Consider the following 21,605-nt stretch of genomic DNA (forward strand, 5'->3'; position numbering starts at 1 on the left):
TTATGGCTTTTAAGATGTTGTTTTAGAAACACAGATGCACAGTTGTGTTTAATTAAAGAGCGCACCACAACCCCATACAATCCAGGGATGGAAATTTAGAACTATTGTAAATTTTTCATGTTTTTTTGATATCGAAAAGTACTTTATATGGCGTCATATTTTTTCTACTTATGTTATAAACTTTCCTAAGTAATACATAAACTAGTCTATTGATTAGTCTATGAACTTTCCTATATCCTTAGACAAGTTCATAGACTAGTCCATAGACTTATCATTAAAATAGGTCATAGTCATTATGTACTTTTGGTATTAAAAAGTTCACTTTTTGGTAAAAGTGGTAAAAATGTAAATTTTCCAAGCCTGATACAATCTATAAATTCCCCAATTAAACCAACTGCCAACAACAACTAACCATATTTCGTTAGATGGGGATATTGAATAAAAGCAACAGCACATTCTCTTAACATTTCAGTTTACTTTGGAGCGAAGGTGAGTGTAGTTCGCCTGTGAAGAAGTTGTTTTTTGATAGGTTCAGTTTATTTTAATGGAAAAAAAAGAATCTATCAGATTGACATTAATACCAAATGTTAGCCAACAGTAAACCAGAAAAAGTTTGTGTTTGCTAAATTAAAAAAATCCGCAAATAAATACAAAAGAATATGGTAATGTTAGTCTAAAATGTTTAGCGATATTGTTCGTATCACAGAAAAAAGTGTTACATCTGCTTTGAAGCTATTTATAATTATTTTATTATCCCTAAAATAACGTTCATAAAAAATATTAGTGATTATTGGTTGTGTGTGATGATGGTGTTTGAGTACGTAAAGTTCTGGCCGAAGATAATACGACCAAAAACCACCCATCTGTGATGACGGTAGTATAACCGTTATTTTAGAGAGAGAAAATACTGTTTCGAAAGAGTAAGTGCCGTGAGTGAGTGAATGAGTAATTGTTAGTAGTTACTTAGTGGAAGAATTGTTGTACAACAAATGGCAAATCCATTAACAACAACAGAAGAAGCAAAAAGTTGAAAACAAAAATAAAAACAAATTAAATAAAATAGTATCAGAAGTTGTGTACTCAAACAATTTAAAATAAAACGTGTAAAACGAAGATATTCCAACAAAAAGAAAAAAAAAAACAAAATATATTAATTTATAAAATAATTTGTAACATTCATACACATGTTCTAAGTAAGGTATGCATGCATCTATGAAAAAGTGTATACACACTACAATTAAATATAAAATAAAAAATTAATTGTATTAAATAAAAAGAAAAAACACCAACAAAGTGTGAAATCAATACTCCACTCAAAACAATTGATGTATAGAGTATATAGTGTGTGTGTGTGGTGTATGTAAATACAAATAAATAATTCGTAATTGTTGTTAAAAAAGGTCGGATGCTGCATACATTTGAATAAAAAATATGAAATAACAAAACACCGATAATAAAATAACAACAGCAAATATAACAAAATATTGTTTTCTTCTTGTTTTTCAATCGTTTGGTTCGTCGACAGACGACTGATGAAGGTACAATACACAATTCATTGATGATTTAACCAGTTAAAATAAACAAAAACAACAAAAGCAAAAACAAGAAAAGTAAAAAAGAATTTCGCCACGAGGACAGTGTTCACATTGTACAATATGTTGGTTATAAAAACATACATCCGTACTTTTGTATTTACTGATATTAGAGTTTACTTTTTTAGGGGTACATGACAGAAAATTGGTCAATGCTTCCGATATTAATATCTTATAACGGGCTCAATTTAAAAGTATAATGTCAATGATATATTGTATATACATTAGAGCGATTCACAAAAAATGATGCTTGTGTACACTGAAAATAATCCATGCCTACCTTCGAACTATGTACGAAATTTTCGTAAATATTACGAAAAAAGTAGTTAAAATTTGGTGTATAATACGAAATATTATTTAATAGAACCCTCTTCTAATTGTACGGAAGTACGAATACTTGTCGTAATATTTTTTTCGTATATATTAAAAAATTTTGTTTTATTTTTCAATTTATTATTTATTTATTTCGTAATATACGAATATATTTTTTTATTTTAAGAAACAAAATATCTTAAAATATTTTTATTTTAGTAAATATTAATATTAATTAAATTACTATGTTTAATAACATATAACAATTATTTTTATAAAATTTACGAAAAAGTACAATATAAATCACATATTTATTATTTTCATAACATTAAAGAAAGAAATAAATTGTTAACTAAAATACATTTCGTTAATTTTTTTATTCTGAAATTACAAAAATAGTTTTTAAATGAACTAATATGTATATTTATGTAATTTAAAAAAATATTTCGTAAAATATATACTAAAATATTTCGTACATATTACGAAACAATTTCGTAATGCGAAACATAAAAGTTTTCGTATATATAAGGCATGGAATGTTTTCAGTGTACATCAATCAGTCTTGCGCTACACCGTCTTAAGAAAAATATACCAAAGGAGTGTCGATTTAACATGTTTACTAATGTACTAGGCTTAAAAAATTTGTTTCATGATGATTACAAGTATTTGAGTCTAGCGACGACTGTTCGTGAGCTTGACCATATTCAGAAAAGGCTTTATAATTGAGTTTTATATAATAAATAGGTATTTTTTTGAATGGACCTGGTCTCTTTGGTATAAACAATTTTTAAAATTTTTTCACTTAAAATATTTCTTGTAAACTATGTGTATATTATGTATGCATCTTTGCGTTTGACTCAATCATTATTTTTTAAAATAATTCTTTTTCTATTTATGGAAAATAGGATATTTGAATCCTTTCGTTGCAAAAAACTAGATAATTTCCTAAAGCCGAAGTGTATTAAATTTGTTAAGAGTCGATTTCTCATACCCCCAGACATACAGTTTAAACAGCCATATGTTGACTGTCCGATGAATTTGCGCTCAAGCTTGTTTTTTATGTATTCCGAAATTATATAAGGTGGACATCGATGACAAATGTAAGATCCCCTGCAGAAAATTAGTCAGTCCTATTCGAAATAGAGTCACTCCAACGATCAAAAAAGGTATTCCAACAAAAAACTTAATCGTAATAAAACAAGATGCAATTCCACTTCGTTTTAATGCTTTAAGATTGTATGTATTCTGCATTACGATCGTAGCTATGATTTTGTACATTAGTTGTCATTTTAGTGACGTAGAGTCGAATCGAAATATAGAAAATTTCGATTCGAATATACATAAATGCAGAATAAGGGTGACCGTAATGTTCACAACTGCATCGAAAATTCCTGTGCAGTGATAAAATTCGAAGTTATAAAGTTGATTGGAAACTAAAATTTATCTTTGAAATTTCATAAGGATCCCTTTAAAAATAATTTTAACGCTGCCCTTAACATAACATAATTTATTTTTTAGAAACCAAAATCATTCTACCATTTTTTATGAGAATTGGTCCAAATTAAACTTTATCACCGCTCTTAAAGAAAGTCATTCGCTCTTCGTGCAAAGTGAATCAGTCTAATATGCATGTATGTATGTATATGTTCTGACCTTGACATAAAATGTTATCCTTTTTCCTTTTTTGAATCTTCTGCCATAAAACATGAATGGATGGATGGTATTATAGAATGAAATGTTTAATTACATATTTTGAAATAAAACATATGTATGTACATACGTATTTTATTTTCACCTACAAATATTTAAGATAGAAAATGTTAAATGAGCCGTAGCTATTAGAGATTAAAGTAGAATACAGTGTGCGTTATGCAGTATATATACATACATACATATGTATGTATGTAAGTACTTGTTATAGATAAAAAGTATTGTTCATAAAGTAAGCAACTTTTCCTGATGAAATAATCTGTCATGCTTTTTGTACTTTTACAATCAATAACCGGAATAAAATCGATTTCCCTTTCTTTTCGAAAATGTTATGTAGCAAAAAATAATAGGATAAATTTATTTGAAATTGATTTAACCCCTTGTCGACCGGTGGTACTTGTATGTACCAGTTCATTTTTTCATGCACTACTTATATATACTTACACATATATTTTTGAATTCTATTATAATCGATTCTCTAAAGTATCATATTTACCACGAATTGATTCCTCATAACATCAGTTATTTTGTGCAAACAAAATGACAAAGCCGAAAATAAAGTACATACTTCTAGATCAGATTAAAAGAAGGTCATTACTAGAGAACTTTCAAGTAATGCTGACGGTAAGTAGTTGTCATTGAAAAGTAAGTGGTTATGAAAGTGCAACCCATTACCGAGTTTTTGCTGGCTATGGGCGGTAGGGTCAAAATTCGGTAAATAGATTTTGGCTTGTAACAAACTTACTTCTGTATATCGAATTTCATGGCTATACTCGCATTTTTAAGCCAGTATGTGCGTCTTATGAAGGGGGCTTATATGGGGGGTAGGGTCAATTAAGGACCGATTCTCATAAAATTCGGTAGGGAGATTTGTGCTCGTAAGAAACTTACTTATGTCTAATTTCAGCGCTATACTCGTATTTTCAAGCCAGTAGTGAGCGTTAAAGTCATTATATGGGGGTAAATATGGTAAATTCTGAACCGATCCTCATCAAATTCGGTAGATATATTTTTGCTCGTAAGACTCGTATTCTTAAGACTGAAATGGCCGTTAAAGTCATAAAATGGGACCAATCCTCATAAAATTTGGTAGAGAGAATTTGGCTCATATAAAACTTATTTATGTATGTCTAATTTCATCGCTATACTCGCGATGTTATGACTGTTAAAGCTGTTTTTCGGGGGGCCACTTGTATGGGGGCTATTCGAAAACATAGACCGATATTGCTCATTTTCAATACCAAACAAACCTTGCCTATAAGAAATATAGTCTCCGTTCGGACTCTATCGTGCTTTCAACAGACAGACAAACATGGCTAGATCATCTTAGAATTTAATAAGGACCCAGAATATTATGTATACTTTTGTGGATCTATGATCAATATTTCGATGTGTTACAAACGGAATGACAAAATCAATATACCCCCATCTTTTTGATGGTAGGTATAAAAATAAAGTAAATCAGATGACTAGATCTCAAGTTATAACCTTTAAAAATCTTAATAAAAATAAGTTCTGGCCATGTTTTATTAAACAAATTTAAATATAAATGTTAAATAATATTGCATTTTTTAAAAGAGTTTTTTTTTATTAATAACTGTTTTTTTAATTAGAAAAATATCAACCGGTCTTATTTAAATGTCAGCTATGTATTCGAACTATTCGAAAATCGGGTTTTGAAAAATGTAAAAAAATGTATCACCTTAATATCTATTGAACTTCGGGTACATCATCACTACCAAATATTTTTTTTCAACATGAAATAAGTTTTTGAATTATTTCGATGAATTGATATGATAACAAAATTAGATTAACAGTAAAATCGGAAGTGATTCCGAGTTGATCATTATCAAGGCATGGATTTTTATGCACTAAAAAATGCAAAATATGCGCTTATAATATGCACTATAAAATATGCACTAAAAAGTGAAAAATATGCACTAAAAATATTGTCTTGTGAAATTTAAATAACATTTAAGACCATATGGTACCCTGCACCAATTAAGAATATATTTAAAATATGATTTAGTTTAAAAATTAGCGCATTTAAGTAGAATTTGCTTTTATTCCGTTATATTTAAACAATTTTGGATGAAAAATTTATTATCCGGAAGAGTGTTTATATACATACATACATCCTAAGAAAATTAGTGAGAGAATGTATGTTTGTATAACCTCTATTTATTTCGAATTTTATCGCGTGGTGTGTTTTTGAGTGAGTTATGGACGTTACAGTCAATTTCTGAAGGATATTTTGTATGGGGTTAGAGTTAGACAGATGTGTATGGAAGTCAAGTTATTTGTTTATAAGGGCACACAGATGGATAGACTCAGAAAGTGATTCTAAGACGATACTTTAACACAATTTTTGCTAAAAAATAAAAAAATGCAAAATATGCAAGAAAAATTTAAGAAATATGCAAAATATATGCAATTTAAAGCAAAATATGCAATTTATAACAAAATGTGCAAAAATATACAACAACAAATCGATGCCATTTTATAGCAAATTCTTTGATTCGAAAAGAAAAATAGTTAAAAGTTATTTTGAGTTACTGACTACAAACTAGTGCTGTAATATTCTACTACTTTTGATTACTCAATACTACTCAATACTTTTCGTTTGGGTACTCAATACTACTCGATACTTTTAACGGTTTTATTTTAAATTAAAAACGAGGAATTTTTCCTTTTTTAAGTAAAGTTAGACCAGACATCACACCTCTTTTGAGACATTTTATTTTTTTAGATAGCGTCGATAAATATTTGTAACTTTTTAACTATTATTGCAGTGTTTAAATTATTTTTACATTGATTTGATATTGCTAAGAGTTGCATTTCTAATAATGATATGGTCTATATTAGATTTTAGAGCTGTATTTTTTCACATCATAGCCGTTAAATTTAAATAAGTTAAATCCATATACAAGTCTGAAAGTATTGAGTAACTACTTTTTAGTATTGAGTACCCAAAAAATAGGGCAAATACTCGATACTCGATACCCACTACTCAATACTTTAACAGCACTACTACAAACATGCATTTGCATAGAAATCCTTGCCCTGATCATAATAATTAAAATAATATTGGGATTAGTAATTTCGTGCGTTAAACACCCCTTCCAATAGCATAAAAATACTCTCCGATTCAAGTATATATGTACAAAATGCTATTTTTAAAATAAAGATCTTAACTATGTACGTGTTTTAATTTTGTTTGTAATAATAATAATGATAATACTTCGATAAATATGTAATTTACTTTGACCGTGACAAACAAAATAGCAAAAATGCTTACATGATCTCCGTGTGTGAGAATAATTGAATGCCTATAGTGGATATTATGACTACAGTATAGTCATAATTATGGTATGCACCAGAGATGGCAAATAAAGTTTTGAATTTGTACAAAATTGTTATTGTTGTTTTTTTTTTTTTTTAATTGGAAGTGAAAGTGTTACCCAGAAAATGTTTCATAGATCGTGAAAGCTGGTTCGTCAAGTATGATTTATTATCGATAACAAACGAATCTTGTCTGATGTTTAGAGATACATATAAGGGAAATAATGAATTCATTCAAATTTTCTTAAAAATATAAGAGAAAATTAAGTTTAATAAACATATGACCGAAATCGGAATATCTTTTCTAAGGTACTTAAGGTGGAAGTACACAACACGCGGCAACGCATTATAGGCTTCTGTCAAAAAAATTTTCTTTATGAAAAGAAAAATTATAATAGAACTATTACAATTAACATCTTTTTTATGTTGAAATATTTATTCTTTCAGTCAGAAATATAGTTTAAAATTTTAACAAATTTTATTGGTAAATATTAAGCGGAATTGTATCAACTTTGCCAACCCTGGTGTGCACATTTTATATTTGCAAACTCATTCGCCTCTTAAGTATGTACCTACTAATAAAAATATACAAAAATTCCAATACTGAAATATGTTTGTATTTAAAAGTTAATAAGTAAACAGTCATAATCGCGGTAATCATTTTTCAAAAACCGGTTGACATTTTTCAAATTCAGATCTTGCTTTAACAAACTTCCAAACATCCAAAATTAGATTTATCTAGATAACTATGTATGTATTATGAATTATTAAACTTTTTAACAAAAAGAAATAATCTTAATCATTACGGCCTATAATATTATAAAATGACATGCTTGTTCACAAAAAATTTTATACACACATACATATGTATGTACATTGTAAATAATCCCAGGAAAAACTTACATTGAAAAGTAACTCTTCACTGCTTTTTCATTAGCATTTTAACTAATTTTTTTAAAACGGTGATGACATTGGAGGCACTTCCACGTTAGCTTACAAATATGGAGTTAAAGAAGTCTTGCAATTTCTCTTACAAAGAAGTTGTTGAGTAAGTTTTGTTTTTTAATAACACAATTTTAAAGTCGCAAATATATACGGTATGTATTTGTCATTGAAAAGTATGTTGTTGAGTATGTACAAATCATTACCAGATTTTTGCTGGAACACTGAATGGAAAATTCCATAAAAGGGAAATATAGTTGTTGAGTTTAAGTATTGAATTTCAGATCCGAATTTTCAATAATTTTATCAGACATGCTTTCTGGAAGAACGCTATTTAAAATCAGCAAATAATGGATATATGAGTAAAAATCCGAGGCTAACTCTGAAAATTTCATCAAAAAATTAAAATTTTTCTGCATGCTTTGAGAAAAAGAAAAAATTACAATAACAAGACTCATGGTAACCCAGCAAAAACTTACATTGAGAAGTAATGAGTTAAAAAGGCCGCTTTTCACTACTTATTCATTAGTATTTTACCTCATTATTTTAACACAGTGATGACATTAGAGAAGTGCTTACCACGTTCGCTTACAAATCACTACTTACAAATAGGAGGTTAAAAAGTTGTTTTGTTTTAAAAACAAACAAAAAACGCACACACAGAATACGAACCTGGGTTTCTTGTTCGTTAGTTCGCTACCTTAGTCACAGCATCACTGCTTAGTTATTTTATCATGGTTTAAAAACAGAAAAACTATTATCTTTCTGTGTGTGTAAAAACAGTTGCTAGGGCGCGATCCATAAAACGGCAAAACTTAAAATAAAGTACTTACATATGTGATTATATGTAAGTCATTATAAGAGTATTTAAAAGTAACACAGACAGTATGTACAAGTTATTAAAAAGTAAGTGGTTATATTAGTACAAGTTATTACCGAGTTTTTGCTGGGTATAAATCATTTCAAAATTGTGCTCTATGCAATAAGTCAAGATACAAACGAAATTATTTGTTAATTGAAAATGCTATAATACAAAATGAAGTTGTCCTGTTTATCTTTATTCGTTCCTCAAACTTTATAGTATTTTTATAAGTTTAAAACTCTATCGCTTGTATTTATAAAAAAATCTTTTTTTGCTTTTAATGCACTCAATAGTTAAAGCACACTTTAGCCTTAAAAACCAATTATAAAATTGTGATATTCATAAACAAATAATAAACGTATATTAACTATTGTGCTGATTTATGTTTAAGTTGGCAGCACTGTACAATATGGCTGTCATTTTATGTGTTAGTGTTGCGTACAATTAGGATAAAATATTCGTTGATTCGGTTTTCTTAATTTCATATTTTTGTTTATAATAGATTTTTGACAATAAAAACAAACTTTTAAGAAAAATAAATATATATATGGCTTTAATAAATGTCTATTTAGTTCAGATGTATAAATATAACATATAATTTCTAATTATTATTAAAAGTATCCGAATAACGGATATTTTGCGACAAAATATACATCACTATGACACATTTTCTTATTTTTACTTATTTTCCTTGTAATTTTTGATAAATTTTTGCAAATATTGATAAATTTCTTTGATATTTGACTAATTTTAATGCCGGCGAATATATTTTGCATTAGTATAACACTAATCAATATAATTTACATAGTTAATTACTTTATGGCATTATATTTAACCAACAAACTTTGAAAAAGCCAAATCAAATGATTTTGTCAATCATTTGGTTGACAGACGGGCACTTCCAAATTGCCTAAAAATAGTGCTGGACAATTGGAATATTGTCAAATATTCATGTATTAATCCAATAATGCCTAGATTTGAGTTTTTTCCTCAAAATATAATCGTTTAAAAATTTTCTGGGATTTTATTTACAAATTTGTAAACGTTAAAATTAGAATTTTTAGATTTTATTTTAAAATAAACCATAATTAGTTTTCGCAATCAACCTAAAATTACCGGAAAAATCTTTATCTGAGAAAAAAATTGTTAAAAATCAACTTATTGTTGGCTTAAAGAAGGGTCGAGCCTACAATAAAATTCTTCTAATTGTCAATGGTTTATTGAAGGTGTTTTAAGCTATTTCACGTTTATAAATACGATTTTCCTGAATTTTGCCTAAAATTGTTTAATAAACCTAAAATAAGTTTTTATAAATACAGCCGTATATATTTATGTATATACTTAGTTTACATTATACCATGTTGTCAAAGAATGCAGCACAGATGTGTGTATGTTTATATACACACTAGGGTATCTAATTTCCTGGACTTTTTTATATTCCAAGAAATATATCAAATAATTCATTTCAAAAATGATTTAAAATGTTTTAAGCAGTTCAAATAAAATAAATAATTTAATCAAAATCTATCTGAATCCGATCCATCTTAATACGCTACACCACTATAGTAGGGAGGATATTATGCGTTGAAATGTATTGAAATTTTTAGCACATTAAACTATTGACCATATACATATATAAGTACATATGTATGTAAATTATGGCAGTCGACTCAGAGATATAAACCTAGTTCATTTAATGGCTTATGCTTACATAACCACTTACTTTTCAATGACTACTACTTACCGTTTACATTACTTTTAAGTACTCTTATAATGACTAACGTATAATTAGATACGTAAGTATGTATTTTATTTTGAGTTTTGCCGTTTTATTTGCACATTTTATTTGATTGCACGCTAGCAATTGTTTTTTACACACACAAAAAGAAAATATTGTTACGTTTTACCTTTTAAAACGTTGGTTTAGTTTTACTCAAAATTAAGTTTTTTGATTTATGCTGGTCTTGTAGTAAATGACGTATATGTATGTATGTAAGAGTGAATGCCTGAATTGTAGAATATAAACGGCACTATTTCATTAGTATTGTTTGTGAATGCAAAACCAATAGATCGGTTAAGATCAGCCAAAGCTTTTGTTATTAAAATTAAATTATAATTTAATTACATGGGGGATTTCATCACAATGCCACACATTTAACAAAACAAACAAATACTGAGCTTCAATTTCACTGAAATGATAATGATTGTTCTAAAGGTCAGTGTATTTGATAATCCCTAGACGACAATATCACATACGTACATATGTACATACATTTGTATATTAATATGAATATGAGATACCCAATATGTATGTATATGTATTAATGTACATTACGCCAGTTTTCGGCAAAAGAGCTATAACTCAAAATTCGGGTAATAATCATAGCTTATCATAAAATCCCTTAGTTTTTTTAAGTTTGGGTAATTCTTATACTAGATACCCAGCAAAAATTTACATTGAAAAGTTATGGGTTAAAAAGCTAAAAAAGCCGCTTTTCACTACTTCTTCATTAGCATTGCAGCTGATTATTTTAACACGTTGATGGCATTGGAGGCAAGTACTTACTACGCTCGCTTAAAATCACTACTTAAATAAGTACTTACAAATAAGGAGTTAAAAAGTGTTTATGTTTTTAAAACAACAAATTGCTCACACAGAATACTGGGCTTTTTGTTGTTCGTTAGTTCGCAATCTTACTCATAACACCACTGCTTAGTTATTTTATTGTGCGACCAATAATGGTTTTCACACAGAAATTTTTTTTCTTTCTGTATGTGTAAACAGTAATGATTGTATAGTCCGGCATGGCATATGGTACCCTACACCGGTGAGTATGTTAAAAATGTGGATTATTTTTTAATAACAAAGCATTTAATTTACTTTAATTCCGGAATATTTTAACGTTTTGTTAAAATATTACTTCTACATGGGGGTAAGGATAACTGCTGACCTATCTTTAAACATTATGGTAGAGGGATTTACGTCTACATTAAAGTTATTTATGCAGAATTTCATCCCGCTATTATTGTTCATAAGTGACTTTTGACCTTAAAGTCATTTTTGGAGTGGTAATTTGTACAGGGACTACGGTCAAATGTGGCCCGATCATTAAAAAAATGGCAGTGTCATTACTTTTATAAAATTAAGTTTTGTAATATTTTTTGAGATACTAGAACATTTAACATAATTATGAGCTCAACAGCCCTATTCGGGGGAACGGTTGTATGAAGGCTAGGCGAAATAATGGACCCATTTTATCATTATTGGGTCAAAAGAAGAGCAAAATTTCAACAAATTATATTAAAAATTGCGACCTGCAGCGTGCGCATAAGCTTTACATGGACACACAGACAGACGGACATAGCTAATTCGACTCTGAAAGTGATTCTGAGCCGATTGGTATAGTTTAAGGTTGGCGTTAGAGCAATATTTTTGGATGTTACAAATATCAGCAAAAACGAATAATACCTTCCCCACTATAGTGTTGTAGAGTATAAAAACAGTTGCTAGCGCAACTTATTTCAATACTGCCAAAATCGGTTTGGTTCTGATAATCGATAATAATAATAACCTGCTAAGAAAGGAAATTACATTATCTCCTCTTTTTACAGATTTTTTAAAAGTATGAATTTTAGTTAATCTTCAATAGATGTCATCTGTAAATATTTCATAGAGTCAATATATCTATAATGGGTTAACTATTCGCATATTTAATTAATATATGTATAATACGAATACATACGTAAGTGTAATTAATATAATTGATAACAGATTCATAGGAATCAATAAAAATGACATATTCTTCAATAATCAGTCAATTTTAATTATTATTCGCAAACAGTTCTTATTAAATTAATAGATGATGTTGAACGGAAATTTGTATTCTTTTTATTTATACATATTGCTAGTAGTTCTGTTACCAATATTTGTAGTCCTTAAAGACGACAATGGAAAGAATACATTTATATCTAATTCAATACCCATACATTCTCGATTGGGTTTACAGAGTGTTAAAGGCGATCAAATGAACTTGAAAGTTGTAAACGATTCCATGGTAGAGGATGATAATCGAAAGTATACACTGGTAGAAACATTACGAAGAACCTTCAATGAATTCGAGGAATTATTTGAAAATATTGTAGATATTGTTGCTAAAAATGTGCCGAAAATAGCCCGAGATGCCGAAATCTTTCTAGCTAAATTATCGAACCGAACTATGGACGCATTGAATATTTTCAGCAATAAAATTCTCAACGAGGGCGATGATCTTCTTAACGAAATGTTTTATAATATTGAACGTCAATTGGATTCTGTAAGGAATGAATTTCAGAATTTAGCCATCAGTGTCGATGAACACTTCAATTGGGCAGTTACACAACTCAATCAGACCCTAATAAACAATACTGAAGAATATGATTGGTGGACTGCACATATAAAGCAAAAATTACGCACTGTAAATGACACAAAGCTGTACCAAGAGGGCTGTAGTGCCATTGATGAATTCTTAACCCAAAGTACCAAAGAATTGCACAATTGTTGTAAAATCACCATGAAGCCAATGCGATCATTATGTAAATCTGCCAGCTCCTTAATCACCGAAGCTTTGCACACTATAGTGGATGCGATTGACAGAATGCAAGCTTGTCTGGAGGAGAAGAGATCTTATTTGGATTATATGTTGCCTTGCATACATTTGGCCTACGATGAAATAAGTAACTTAGTTTCCCGAGCGGCGCAAATAACGCATCAAGTAAATAACATGCTTCCAATGAAAATTATTTATACTCGAAGCTGTTTTGCTATTGTTATGGTTGATATGAATGTTCGACGAAACAACATAGAGTCTGGCCTATTTTCCAATTAAACTTAATATTTAATATATTTCGGGCTTATATAAAACCGTTGTAGTCAGTCGGTTGCATCCCAAAGTTAATTTCCGATTGTTTACTTTGAAAGTGTTTTATATTTTTATAATTATGTAAAGTATCAGTAAAAACAAGAAAAATGCAAGATTAAAAATTTTATAATTCCAGACATCGGTCAAACCGGATTATTTTAAGTCATGTCTCATCGTCGACACAACAACGACTGTACATTGGATTTTTTTTTTTGGAACAATCGGTAATTGTTTGTTTTTGACTCTATGCTCACTAAAGGCTAACAACTGTATTCACAAAAATGTTTTATTGTAGATTTAAGTCGATTTAGATTAAGATAGATTAAAGTCGCCTTAGTCTTAAAATCCATTAATAAACATATAAAAAACACACTTTAACTAATGTAATAATTTTTATTAACCTGAAAGTGCTGCACATTTTGTCTCTTATATTATTCGTTTGCGCTGATGTTTGTAATCTTTCAAAGTCGATTAAGACATGCCCGTCCGGGTGGCTAACTTTCCATGCAAACCTTGTGCGCGAGGTACAGACCGCAATTTTCAAGATAGCTATAAAATTTGGACCATATGTATTTTTTGGCACAAGGACGAAGCCTATTGAAAATTGTTGAAATTGTTCCATTATTTCCCTTCCGATTTGGGCTTTTTAGCTCATAATTAAGTCAAATATACTACTATCACTCAGAAATCGTCACAACTAAGTTTTATATAAGCATAAATGACAGTGCCGATTTTTGTAATAATCGGCCGTTATTTGACCCTAGCTTCCATAAAAACACCCTTTTAAAAAGTTTCTTAAACGTCGAAAATTGACTTAAAACCATTAGTATCACAATGAAATTAAACATAACGAACCATTACACCGTGCAACAGTTATTTTCACACATGAAAAAATCTATGTGTACAGGAAACTGTGGACCATTAGTATTAACTCTGTTTACTCATTTTTCATAATCCGACTCTAATAGGACTTTAAAGTTTAAAGAACATGCGATTTCAAAAGATGGAATTTCAAATTGTAAAAAAATTGGTATTAATATCAAATGAAGCTGAGAACCTCTGCTTCAATATAAAATTATTTATTTTATCTTTATTATTAATTCATCAGGATTAAAAAGAAATGGAAGCTTAAAGAAAATTTGTTACAAAAAATAGTTAATTTTTTTTCCAAAATGGGACCTTTTTAAATTTAACTTTTTTTTTTCAATTTTTTGTCTAAGTGAGTCAAATAAATAATATAGATAGAATGTACATATTCCCAGCTTTCATTTGATACCAATATTAGCATCACACAACACATATAAATATTTAAAATATTCTTTTGAAATTGTAAGTTCTTTAAGCATACATATACATATGATCAATTCACAATCGGTGTTGTACGGTTGTATCGTAGTATGTCGTCATTTTTATACCCTACACCACTTTAGTGGGGAAGGTATATTGGGTTTGTGCTGATTGAAAATATTCGCCCTATACCCACCTTAAAGTATACCAATCGGCTTAGAATCGTTTTCTGAGTCGATTAAGCTATGTCCGTCCGTCCGTCTGGCTGGCTGGCTGGCTGCCCATGTAAACTTTGTGCGCAAGGTACAGGTCGCAATTTTCAAGATAAATTTGTTTGGCCCAAGGACGAAGCCTATTGAAAATGGTTAAAATCGGTCCATTATTTCACCTAGCCCCCATAGAACAGAACCCCCCGAAAAGGGCTTCTGAGCTCATAATTATGTTAAATATACAGATATATCGATAAAATACGGCACAACTAAGTTTTATAGAAGTCTTGATGACCCCGCCAAATTTCATAAAGATCGGGTCCCATTTGACCCTAGCTCCCATACAAAGTCCTCTTCAGAAAATTACTTGAATGTCCCAAATTAACTTATAAACACAAATATCGCGATGAAATTCAGCATAATAAAATATTATGTAAATATAAATATATTCACAAAATTTTATCGGGCTTGGTCCATATTTGCCCCTAGCCCCAATATAAAGCCTCTTTCAGAAAATTAGTTTTTCATTCATAATTGCTTAAATGTATCGGAACAAGGGAATATTGAAGATAAATGCTTTATTATGAAAAATAAATCACATTTAATATTCATAACTGGTGTAGGGTATCATATGGTCGGCCACGCCCGACTATACTTTCTTACTTGTTTGTCTTGTCCCGGTTATTACAGTGGTCCCTTCGGGATGGCTGTGGTTTGAACACAAAATTAAATCTATATTTCTGGATAAGTTCGGTGCTGTTGCCGAAAAGATAACAGATACATAAGTGAATATGCTTTACGTGAACACCTGTCGTGTTGGCCTTATACGACCACTGGGCAAGCTTGTTAGACGACTCACCACCACCACTTTGTGCTCCATAACCTTTGCTCATGTACTCGAGCTACCTAATCTCTGACCATTGCTTAACTACCGAGATGCAAAAGCATCACTTTAGTTTTCAACCACGACTGTGTGATTCGGCAATAGCACCTACATGCGTAATCAGTGGATACACTGTGGTCTGGTCAGAGTAAACCCTAAATCAGAGATGGGGGTAGTGCACTAAATTATTAGTTAAATCAATATTTAACTAGCACTAAATATTATTTCAAAAAATATATTTTTCACTAATTTTCTCGAGCTTAGTGGTAGTGAAGCTTATATTTTTAGCACTAACATTTTTTAGTGATAATTTTATTTTTTTAACTATAACTCAATTGAGTGATACTGTAGAAAAAAGCACTACACTCAAATAGTTAAAAATTTGAACAGTTACTAACAAAAGGCTTCAATAATTTTCTTTGCACTATTTTTTTTTATATAATTGAAAGAATTTGTAAGACAATAAATGATTCAATTTTTTAAAAGATACATCTATTAAAATGGAAAATACAGATTTTGTTAGCGATGGCACTATGATAGACCCTACATATGCAGTTACCCCAACAACATCTCATGGTTTAAAAAGAAATGGTTGAAACACCTAAATTTCAAAACTTTTGCCTTCTGCTCAAGTATAACGATTTTTTTCTTAGCGGAATGATAAACCGTCCTCAGAGAATTAAATTAATTGCAGTGCAGGAATATTTTTTGAACTATTAATTTAGTGTAGAAAATATTATTTCACTAGGCTGTAAAAACAAATATTTTAACTATTTTTAGTTAAAAATTTTAAATACCACTATCACTATTATTGAATGAGGCTTATATTTTTCAATTCATCACTAAACATAAATAAAAGTAGTGAATAATTTTGAACTACCACTAATAATTAGTGATAGTTAAAAATTAGTGCACTAAAATAAAATTTTTCTAGCTCATAGGGCTATATAAATTTTTGACAAATGAAAAGAAAAATTTGAAAATACAAAAAATAAAATATTTTGTAATATTAGTTTATAAATACATTTGTTATTGTAGAAATTTATTATAATAATAAAAAAATCAATAAAAGTGTTTCATTTATTAAAATAAATGCAGAGTTTCTTGCGAAATTAGTGAAAATTGTAAAAATTTAATGTAATCAAAAAAGATATCGTTTGGCACAGCAAAATGTAAAACTGTTCCCACCATTGGAAAATTACAATCCACCATAGAACTTTGCTATCATTTGGCACACCCTCTAAATAAAAAATTATTGTGGTGAAAATGTCAGAATAATAAATTGAAATGTCGTTACCCAGCAAACACAGAGTGTTCATGTAAAGTCTAGAAAGGTTGTAAATCAAAATATTTTTAAATTTTAAAACTCTAAATCGAATGTAAATGTTAAATCAGTTTCTCTTTTAAAGAACAGTTAATGTTTAATATAAAAAAAAAAATAATAACATTTTTGAAACGTTTAATTATGTGTTTGTTGGGTTATTTCAAATATCGGGAATATACTAATACTACCATAAGTTTTTTTACTACTACATACAATCGACTTAGGTTTTTGACAACAGACTTAGGTCCTTGACAGCAGAGTTTCCGCTCTATATACTCTATGGCTACGACATCGATTTTGAATTGGACAATATAGTTCAGCTGTAGCTTTTACATTTACGTACATTGTACACACATATATATGTACATATAAGGGATATAACGAATGCTCGCTTTCGCATATGCGAATTATTCGCCTACTTTTTTACATTCGCATTCACTTTTGCATTCGCTAAATTTTAACGAATACTATTTCTAAGAAAACAAAAGGAAATTAGAATAAATAAATGAAAATTAAAATTCCTTGAGCTGTATTTGTACTATAGTTATGTATTATGAAGTAATAATGTTGTTCCAGTTTTAAATTAATTTGAATTGTATTATTTGCATTCGCATTCGCAAGAAATAAAATTTATTATTCGCTTTCGCTAAACTGGCATTCTCAACAACTTTAGTACATATACATATTTTTTTGTAATATTTTAAAGAAAAAGACTTAATTCTTTTCTGTAATACATTTTAAATTGTATATATACATATGTACATTTCCAGAATATTATAGTCCAGATAATACAAAATATTTCCCTGAAGTTTTATTCAAATCAATTTATTCAATCTTAACCCATAAACTGTGGCCCATGAATGACCCTAACCCCAATATAAGATCCCCTTCAGAAAATTACTTTAACCCTCATTACTGCCCTAAAAATTCGAGTATAGCGATGAAATTCGTTATAAGTAAGTTTCTTACGAGCCAAAACCTCTCTACATATTTTTTTAGGATCGGCACATAAATGACCCTACCCCCCATATAAGGTCCCCTTCTGAAAAAGTACGAAAACCTTTCGTAATACTTTTTTCTTAAATTTTAGCGATATTAAACATAATGATATTAATTATATTATCGCTAAATAAAACTACAAAAATTTTTATAGAAATTAAGAAAAATATAATATAATTCACGAACTATTTTCATAAAAAAATTAAAAATTCGTGTGGAGAATAATTTTTAACTAAAATTAGAAAAATTATTTTAAAATGAAAAAAATGTTTGCATAAATTAATATTTCGTAAATTTTACCATATTTATTCAAAATTCCCTTTTTTCAATTTATTTAAATAAATTTTTCCAATATTATTTTGCATTATACTAAAATATTTCGTACAATTTCGTATATATTACGAAATAATTTCGTGGTGCGAAACAACGAAAGATTCGTACAAGGTACGACATTGGACTGTTTTAATTTAAATATATCTTGGTTAAAGGACTAATACACTAATAAAAATGCATCACTCTGTAAGATCACCTTAAAACTTCAGTGCCTTTGTGACACCTATTAACGTTATCTAATCAGCCTAATTTCTTGCATAACAAAGTTTTACAACACAAAGAACAATTCTAGAGGGGAAACGGATAAAATTCTGTATTTTTTAAACAAATTGCAAAACAATTCATATTTAATCTAGATTTATGTGATCTTAAGAACTAGTTATAAGATTCAGTTGTGTATGTATCAATATAATTTATAATCATCAAGATGTACAGTACAATTAAGGAGAATAAAAATAATAACAAGCTAATTAAATTGGGAAAATACAACAGATGATAATTTTGTTTGTTTATATTTATTTTTTTCCAATTTATATACTGTTGAATTTGAATTTATTATTTCATTATTTACACACAATACATTCATACATAAATATTAGGATGGATAGAGTCAAAATTATACATAATATCATAATCATAGGTCAGAAGCAGATCTTCATCTTTAATATGACCATTTACTTACGAACTTTTGAGCGTATGTATTTTCTTTAAACTTGATTTGAATTTGGAAAATAAAAACATGTTTTTAAACTAGTTGTCATTTGGATATCTGGAAATCCATATGGTATGCATTTGTCGTAGATGTTATTAGTTTCATCTTGCTGGCGTCGACGTCGACCAGAACGATTATTTGAAACGCGTCCGCCCTTTATTTTTATATCGAAATATTGTTGCAATTCGTCAAGTTTAGCGAAAAGTTTTTCAAAATCAATTTCTGGTTTGCGTAAAAATTGGCATCTCAGTTCGTAGTTGCCAAAAATGAAACAATTGTACAAACGTTGTATACGAAACTCCAGTTGACGCATAATGTATTTGGTGGATGTTTCAGTAGTGGCATAAACATCGTATGCAACATGGAGATTATTACTGGCAGCACACTTGAAAATGTGCGCCGACCACTGTTGCAGAAAATCCATGTAAGTATTACAGCACCATTCGTCAGATTTGAAATTCCAAGTGCGTAATGTATCCCTCTGAATATCGGCGTAGCGTAAAAAGGTTCTTTGAATCGATCGTAAAGTATCCACAATGTACTCAAGAGCCTCATCGATAATTTCTGAAAACATAACGTGAAAAAACTCCATTTCAGCAAAATAATCTGTTAATCGCATTTTCACAGCAGTGGGCAGAAAACGTTGAGCCGATGGCAATTGTCGTAATTTAAGCAGCAACGAGTGACTCTCATTCTTGGATGTTTCGAAAAAATTTTCAGCTTTTTGTGCAAATCGGCCCGCAGTATCTGATGAATGTTGAAAGTAATCAGCCAAATCATTTAATTTTCCTAGTTGATATCGATTCATTTCAATGTCTATTGGTTTGGCCACCACCGTATTGAGAATTGATGACGTAGAAAGATTTTTCTGCAAATTCTCTAGAAAATTGTGAAGTAATGTCTGCAAATCATTTTTTGCACAATCACTCAATTCTACAGCTGCATAAAAGTCCAATGAAATGTGTTCACCATTTATAACTTGGGCTGGAGCCCCTAAAAGTATGGTTGGTCTTATAGGATTTGAAGAATTTATGTCTCCATTGATTTGTGAAATAAAAGCGACAAACACAACTATATGAAAATGATAATATTTTCGAAAAACCATAATGATGCAATTTCTTCCAAGCCAGCAAATAAAATAATTTTTTTAATATTTTCCACTGTCTACTATTTGGCGACAAAAATTAAACTAAAGAACATTTTGTTTAGTTCACACTGGCGATCATTGAAATGATCGTCATCAACATGTTGCTCAAATCGTTTCTCTTCGAGTTCTAAAATTAGAATTGTTTTTCTTTTAGTTTGTTTATTGTACACTTTGTGGTCTCTTTATCTCCAGATGGAAAATTCTTTTGTTTGGTTCTTCTCAAAGTAAACAACAATCGAATACTAACACATTTAAAAATTATTTGTTATAAATAAAATATACCCCCCGTTTTTGTAAAACGTTAAACAATTATCGTTAGTAAATTTATAAGTTAAATTACGATAGTCTTGAAGTAAATGATCATTAAGGTAGTCAAGTTGTTGTATTTTTAAGGTTTTTATGATTTTTTCATATTTATTGCAAAAAAACATTTGGAAACACGTAGGCATCCAACAGGTCCGTTGTGCGTTCCTTTACCAGTGTCTTTGGTGGGAATCGAAACCACGACCTCCGGTATGACATACTACAACGCTAACTACTATCCTAACGGGGGCACACAACGCATTCCAATAAATTTTATAATTTGTTAGCTTATAAATCAATTTAGGTGAAATTTTTATGAATTTTATAAACGATTTTAAAAGATTTTAAATGATTGTAAAAAAACTCTAGAATAAACAAAAGAATTCATAGAATTTAGTTGGAATTTTGAGAATATCCCTAAATACAAACTTACATACAGTAGTGCCAAAAATATTGCTCTAGGTTGTGTTGCGATTTAGAGAGAAAACTCTGAGACCATTTGATACTCTTTTAATTATTTCTTCTCTTTAATTTGGGCGGTCTTTTTATTCCTACAGTCTCATAGAGAATTAAAATATTTGATTACCCTGAAACGTTTTTCGAGACGATTAAATTACGCCCATCTGGCTTAGAGTCCATATAAAGGTTTAGTTTATTAAAAAAATATTTAGAAATCTTATTTTAGACTTAACCTATTGACTCTTATTCTATCTAATATTTCACCTAACCCCCATACAACCGAACCCTCGG

The 21,605-nt window shown here is 29.3% G+C and overlaps 3 protein-coding genes across 12 annotated transcripts in view; 2 read left to right on the forward strand and 1 right to left on the reverse strand.

Moving 5' to 3' along the window:
• The first annotated feature begins 470 nt into the window (after nt 1-470).
• LOC119602781 (calcium/calmodulin-dependent protein kinase kinase 1) overlaps nt 471-21,605 on the forward strand; it is a 41,149-nt gene continuing 20,014 nt past the window's right edge. For 3 of the 10 annotated variants that reach the window (XM_037954487.1, XM_037954488.1, XM_037954490.1), the window contains exon 1: nt 6,690-6,983. The gene's annotated coding sequence lies outside the window, so the exon portion shown is untranslated. Of the gene's footprint in view, nt 663-687; nt 1,199-1,243; nt 1,539-6,681; nt 6,984-7,571; nt 7,707-21,605 lie in introns of those variants that run through there. The other 7 variants (XM_037954489.1, XM_037954483.1, XM_037954486.1 and 4 more) reach the window with 7 other exon arrangements.
• On the forward strand, nt 12,572-14,036 carry LOC119602784. The gene is made up of 2 exons (XM_037954492.1): nt 12,572-13,739; nt 13,795-14,036. The coding sequence occupies exon 1, from the start codon at nt 12,621-12,623 to the stop codon at nt 13,623-13,625; it is 1,005 nt and encodes a 334-aa protein (XP_037810420.1). The 5' UTR covers nt 12,572-12,620; the 3' UTR covers nt 13,626-13,739; nt 13,795-14,036.
• On the reverse strand, nt 19,164-20,789 carry LOC119602782. The gene has a single exon (XM_037954491.1). It carries the CDS (start codon nt 20,508-20,510, stop codon nt 19,401-19,403), a length of 1,110 nt encoding a protein of 369 aa, XP_037810419.1. The 5' UTR covers nt 20,511-20,789; the 3' UTR covers nt 19,164-19,400.

This window comes from Lucilia sericata, unplaced genomic scaffold (genome assembly GCF_015586225.1).
Source record: "Lucilia sericata isolate MDLA Ls3-8-SP2 unplaced genomic scaffold, ASM1558622v1 Contig000252F_arrow, whole genome shotgun sequence".
Taxonomy (NCBI): Eukaryota; Metazoa; Arthropoda; class Insecta; order Diptera; family Calliphoridae; genus Lucilia; species Lucilia sericata.